Source organism: Cebus imitator, unplaced genomic scaffold, assembly GCF_001604975.1.
Source record: "Cebus imitator isolate Cc_AM_T3 unplaced genomic scaffold, Cebus_imitator-1.0 Scaffold178, whole genome shotgun sequence".
NCBI classification, from domain to species: Eukaryota; Metazoa; Chordata; class Mammalia; order Primates; family Cebidae; genus Cebus; species Cebus imitator.
In genome coordinates, this window is record NW_016107493.1 from 3,767,187 (window position 1) to 3,773,914 (window position 6,728).

General features: G+C 41.6%; 1 protein-coding gene across 1 annotated transcript in view; it reads left to right on the plus strand.

Annotated features, from left to right (window-relative positions):
* The window catches only part of CASP10 (caspase 10), a 37,534-nt gene extending 31,330 nt beyond the window's left edge, over window positions 1-6,204 (plus strand). The window contains exons 9-10 of the mRNA XM_017545280.2: window positions 274-778; window positions 6,026-6,204. Coding sequence (XP_017400769.1) covers window positions 274-778; window positions 6,026-6,179 — 659 coding nt within the window. The 3' untranslated portion in view covers window positions 6,180-6,204. The remainder of the gene's footprint in view (window positions 1-273; window positions 779-6,025) is intronic.
* Window positions 6,205-6,728: the final 524 nt, after the last annotated feature.

The window sequence follows — 6,728 nt, forward strand, 5'->3', positions numbered from 1 at the left end:
TTTTTTTTGAGACAGTCTTGCTCTGTTGCCCAGGCTGGAGTGCAGCAGTGCAATCCCTGCGCCTGGCTAATTTTTGCGTTTTTAGTAGAGATGGGGTTTCACCATGTTGGCCAGACTGGTCTCAAACTCCTGACCTCAAGTGATCCTCCTGCCTCGGCCTCCCCAAGTGCTGGGATTACAGTGAGACACCATGTCCAGCCTTGTTTTATTTCCTCATTTTGTTTTGCTTCATTTTATTATTTCTCGTTTCTCTCTCTCTCTCTTTTAAAACAGAGGTCCTGAGGCGTGTGTTCAACTGGCTTGGGTTCAGAGTGTGCACATACAATAATGTGACAAGGGGGCACATGGAGAAGGTCCTGCAGGAGCAGAAGTGCAATCCAGACCATGTCAACGGGGACTGCTTTGTGTTCTGTATTCTGACCCATGGGAAATTTGGAGCTGTCTACTCTTCAGATGAGGCCCTCATTCCCATTCGGGAGATCATGTCTCACTTCACAGCCCTGCAGTGCCCTGGACTGGCTGAAAAACCTAAACTCTTTTTCATCCAAGCCTGCCAGGGTGATGAGATACAGCCTTCTGTCTCCATTGAAGCAGATGCTCTGAACCCTGAGCAGCAGCCAGCTTCCCTGCAGGGAATACTGCAGGACAGTATTCCCGTTGAGGCTGACTTCCTGCTTGGTCTGGCCACTGTCCCAGGCTATGTATCCTTTCGGGATGTGCAGGAAGGCAGCTGGTATATTCAGTCTCTGTGTAATCGTCTGAAAACATTGGTCCCAAGGTGAGAGCTCTTTTATTCTTCCATTTTTAATTATTTTTATTTATTTATTTATTTTACTCTCAATCAACACCTTTGGTAAGGGTGAGAGTTCTAAATGTTTTCATCTATGAACCTGTTCATCCATCTGCCTACCTTCCTGTTTATCTGTTTATCCATTTATCCACCCATGTATCCATCCATCCATCCATCCATCCACCCACCCAACAACCTCGTATTGAGTACCAGCATGGATCTGGAAAGAAAGATACAGAATTAAAAAAAGACAGAGTTCTTGCCCTCAGGTTGCTTACAAGCTAGAAGGATAGACAAACGAATAGACAGGGAAGGGCATCCCCAGCTGGTAAGTGCACATTGTGAAGTATAGGTGTTAATGAGAACACGCAGGATGAGTACCTTGCCCAGATTTGAAGGATCAGAGGAGGCTTCTAGAAATAACAAATAGATGTTAGGCAAAAATCAGGTGAGAGATGTGCTGGGCAGAGGGAATAGCATGGACAAAAGCATGGGGGCCTTTTATTTGTTCCTTTGTTTATTTATCTGTCCTGAGCACCTATGTGCTGTCTTTGGCATTCTCTTTGCCACTGCTCTGACAGCTTCCCTTCTGTCTCTGCCACATGCTACCCTCCTGACAGCTTGAGCTGTACCTAGAGGCCACGGGTGCCTCCATGAAAATATCTCCAAAGTTGCCATCTCTGGCCCACTCATCTCTGAATTCTTGGGGGGCAGAGACCCTGTTTTATTCAACTTTATAACCTCAGCCCCTGACCTGATATTTTGCGAACTTGAGAAATATTTTCTGGGCCAATGAATGACATGCCTGAGCCCATCTCATTAACAGCTCACTAGATATCCTACCTCTGTTTAGCCCTTGGACCTTACATTCAGCATGCCATGTTTCTAAGCTTATCTTCCCAGCCTTCTCCAGGAGCTCCTACTCCTGAATTCCCATTTGGAGGAATGGCCATAGTGCTCTTCTGGGAATTCAGGATTGGAGCCTTGAGTCAACTTTGCTTTTCTCTCTTCTTTACCCGCCCCTCCATCTCTACCACAGACATCAGAGGTTAATGTCTATGGCTTCAGGAACAAGGCAATATTTATTGAGGGCATACTATGTGCTTACTGTACTGGGTACTGAACTGGGGGCTGGGGATGCAGCCTATGTACAAGAGAGACAAAATCTGCTCTCCAGGGAGCTAAAAGTCCAGTGAAGGAAAGACAGATAATAAAAATGTAAGTGAATATTTAAATTATTATTATTTTAAAAATTCAACAGTATTCAAAGGAGACAGTATACATGCATGATTAAGCAATGCCTGTTTTTTTTGGTATTCCAGAAATTTCTTTGTTATTTTTAATTGATACTTCATAATTGTACAAATTTCGGGGATATAATTTGATGTTTCAATACATATATGTGTTATATAATGATCAAATCAGGGTAGGTAGTGTATCCATCACTTCATGCATGTATCATTTTTTGGTGGTGAGAACCTCTAAAAGCCTCTTTTCTAGCTATTTTATAATATATAACACCTTATTTATTGATTGATTTAGATATGGGATCTCACCCTATTGCCCAGGCTGGTCTTGAACTCCTGGGCTCAAGCAATCCTCCTGACTTAGCCTTGTAAGTAACTAGGATTATAAGCTCTACCCACTGTGCCCAGCTCAGAATGCCTTGCTGTTAACCATAGTCACCCCACTGTGCAATAGACACCCGAGGTTATTCCTCCTAATTGTAACTTTACCCATTGACTAACCTCTCATCTTCCCTCCCCTCCTCCCTCTCTCATCTCCATAATGGCTGTTCTACTCCCTGCTTCTATGACATCAACTTTTAAAACAAAGATTCCACATGAGTGAGAACATGTAGGTTTTTTTCTGTGTCTGGCTTATTTTACTTAACATGATGTTCTCTGGGTTCATTCACGTTGTCAGAAATGTCAGGATTTTATCTTTTTTATGGCTGAATGGTATTCCATCGTGTATGAACATCACATTTTCTTGATCCATATATCCATTTTTGGACCCTTACGTTGATTCCGTATCTTAGCTATTGTAAATAATGCTGCAGTAAACAGGGGAGTGCAGATCTCTTTGATATATTGATTGCATTTCCTTAGACTATATACTTAGTATGGAGATTGCTGGATCATGTGGTATTTTTATTTTTAATTTTTTGAGGAACTGGCATACTGTTTTCCATAATGGCTTACTAAGTAAGTAAGTGTTCCCTTTTCTCCAGATCCTTGCCAACATGTGTTTTGTTCGTTTTTTGTTTCTTTGATAATAGTTATTCTAATTTGAACAAAGTGGCATCTCACTGTGTTTGTTTGTTTGTTTGTTTTTGAGACAAGGTCTCACTCTGTCACCTAGGCTGGAGTGCAGTGGCGCAATCTTCGCTTATCGCAGCCTCTGCCTCCCAGGTTTAAGCAATTCTCCTGCCTCAGCCTCCTAAATACCTGGGATTACAGGCATGCACCACCATGCCTGGCTAATTTTTGTATTTTTAGTAGAGACAGGGTTTTACCGCATTGGCCAGGCTGGTCTTGAACTCCTGAGCTCAAGCGATCCGCCCACCTCGGCCTCCCAAAGTGCTGATATTACAGGCCTGTGCCACTTTGCCTGGCTGTCACTGTGGTTTTGATTTGCATTTCCCTGATGATTAGCGATGTTGAACATTTTTTCCTGTACCTGTGGAGCATTTGTATGTCTTCTTTTGAGAAATGTCTATTAAAGTCTTTTACCCATTTTTAAATAGGGTTATAATTATTATGTTTTTTTCCGTTGAGTTGTTTAAGTTTCTTATATATTCTGGATATTAACCCCTTGTGAGGTTAATATCCAGATAGTTTGCAAGTTTTTTTTTTTTTTTTTTCCATTTTGTAGATTGTCTCTTCACTCTGGTTTTTCTTTTCTGTGCAAAAGAGTTTTAATTTGATGTAATCCTGTTTATCTATTTTTGCTTTTGTTGTCTGTGCTTTTGAGGTCTTACTTTAAAACTCCTTACCCAACCCAATGTCATGATATGTTTGGCCTATGTTTTCTTCCAGTAGCATCATAGTTTCAGGTTTTATATTTTAGTCTTATACATTTTAAGTTGGTTTTTGTATACGATGTTGAGAGAGAAGTATTTAGTTTCATTTTTCTGCATATGAATGTCCAATTTTCCCAGCACCATTTTTTGATAGGATTCTCTCTTACCCATTGTGTGTTCTTGGCACCGTTGTCAAAAATCAGTTGGCTTTAGGTGTGTAAATTTATTTCTGGGGTCTCTATTCTGTTCCATTGATCTATGTGTCTGTTTTTATGCCAGTACCATGCTGTTTTGGGAACTTTAGTTTTGTAGTATATTTTGAAGTCAGGCAGTGTGACGCCTCCAGCTTGTCGTTTTTGCTCAGCATGCTTTCACTATTTGGGGTCTTTTCGGTTCCATATACATTAAAGGCTTCCTTTTTCCTATTTCTGTGAAGAATGTAATTTTTTTGTTTGTTTTTGCTTTGTTTTGTTGTAGAGACAGGGTCTTGCTGTGTTGTCCAGGCTAGACTTGAACTCCCAGGCTCAAGCAATCCTCCCACCTCATGCTCCTGAGTAGCTAGGATTACAAGCATTTGCCATTGCACTTAGTTTATCACTGGTATCTTGATAGGGACTGCATTAAGTCTGTAGATCCCCTTGGGTAGTATGGTCATTGTAACAAGATTAATTCTTCCAACCCATGAACACAAGATATTGTTCCATTTGTTTGTGTCCTTTTCACTTTCTTTCATCAATGTTTTATAGTTTTCAGTGTTTAATATCTAAATTAATGAGACTTTAATGATTTTAGGTAATTATTAATTATTTAATATTAATTTAAATGACATTTAAATTAACAAGAAAAAACTTTGCTAGGTGTGGTGGCATGTACTTGTAGTCCTAGCTATTAGGGAGTCTGAAGTGGGAGGATTGCTTAGGCCCAGAAGTTTGAGGCTATAGTGAGTTGTGATCACACTACTGCACTCTAGCCTGGGCAACAGAGTGAGATCCTATCTCTAAAAAAAAGAAACAATTTCAGGAAGTGATACCTGCCATGAACAAATCAAAACAGGATAATGATAGCTTCTTGGCGGAGGTAATATTTCAGGTGAGACTAAGTGATAAGAAGGAACCAGACACAGGAAGGTTTGGGAATAGAGGGCAGGTACAAAGCAAGATGTGGGGATTAAGAACAGGTCAGGACCCGTATCCACTACCTGAAAAACAGTGATGGTGAGGATGAGGGGATGAGAGTAGTCATACTTGTTCTAAAAATAATAGTCAGCAGAACAGTGTAGCCAGTGTTCTAAGTGCTTTACTGATATACATTCTTTAATTCTCCTGGCAACTCCTAAGATGGGGACTGTTATGGTCCCTATTTTAGAGCTGGGAAAACTGAGGCACGGAGCAGTGAGTAACCAGCCTAAGACCACACAATGAATGAGCGATGGAGCCACAATTCAAAATTGAACCTGTCTTCAGAACCTGTGCTTGCTTCCAGTGATATGTATTGGCCACCCTGAGAATGTTCTGCTAAATGCTGTATGTCTTGCAAGCCCAGGCTTAAATGCTACCACCTGCATAAAGCCTTCTCTCTCCCTCCCAACCAGAAGTGTGTTCTCCTCTGAACTTGCAGTGGAACCTTGACCTTTCATTTGGTGTTGACCACACTCTGCCTTGTGTTATGAATATTGTGTATATGCCATCCTTGGTAAATGTTTTATATCTGCATTCTAAGTGTTTAACTCCAGGAATTGTATCATGTTTATTTTTGGATCTCTCCCAAGACTACGGATAGGGCATTGTTGGTATCTGTGGTATCTGCTGCAGATTTATTGATCTAAGACCTGGTACATATTACCTAGTGTCTTTTCTAAGACCTGGTGTGTGGTTTCCACCTCCTGATTGAAAAAAATTTTCTTCTCTGAACCAGGCATAGTAGCTCATGCCTGTAATCCCAGCACTTTGGGGGGCTGAGGTAGGCAGGTCACCTTGGGTCAGGGGTTCGAGACCAGCCTGGGCAAGCAATATGGTGGAACTCTGTCTTTACTAACTGGCTGAGTGTGGTGGCGGGCACCTTTAATCCCAGCTACTTGGGAGACTGAGGCATGAGAATCACTTGAATCTAGGAGATGGAGGCTACAGTGAACCTAGATCACACTATTGCACTCCAGCCTGGGCGACAGAGTGAGACTTTGTTAAAAAAATTTTTTTTCTTCTCTGTTGCAGACGTGAAGACATCTTATCCATCCTCACTGCTGTCAACAATGATGTGAGTCGACGAGCAGACAAACAGGGAACAAAGAAACAGATGCCCCAGCCTGCTTTCACACTAAGGAAAAAACTCATATTCCCTGTGCCCCTGGATGCGCTTTCATTATAGCAGAGAGTTTTTGTTGGTTCTTAGACTTCAAATGAATTATTGGCTCCAACCTCCTGCCCAGCACAGAAATTGGTGGTCTTCACCTGTCATTCTAGAAACAGGAAACACCCTGTTTTCTGACACAGTCAATTCTGTTTTTTCTTTTTCTTTTGATAAGTCTAAATGTTAGAAAACTTACTTTTTTACTTTCTTTTTTTTGGAGACAGTCTCACTCTTGTCACCCAGACTGGAGTACAGTGGGGCAATCACAGGTCACTGTAGTCTTGACCTCCCGGGCTCAAGCTATCCTCCCACCTCAGCTTCCCAAGTAGTTGGGACTACAGATGTATATCACCATGGCCGGCTACTTTTTATTCTTTATTTTATGTAGAAATGGAGGTGTCTCACTTTGTTGCACAGGCTGGTCTCAAACTCCTGGGCTCAAGTGATCCTCCCACCTCCACCCCCAAAATGCTGGGTTTATAGGCATGAGCCACCATGCCTGGCCAGAAAACTTTGATTATTGAAGACTTGGATTGTAGCCTTGGTTTTGGATGTGTACCCTGAAGA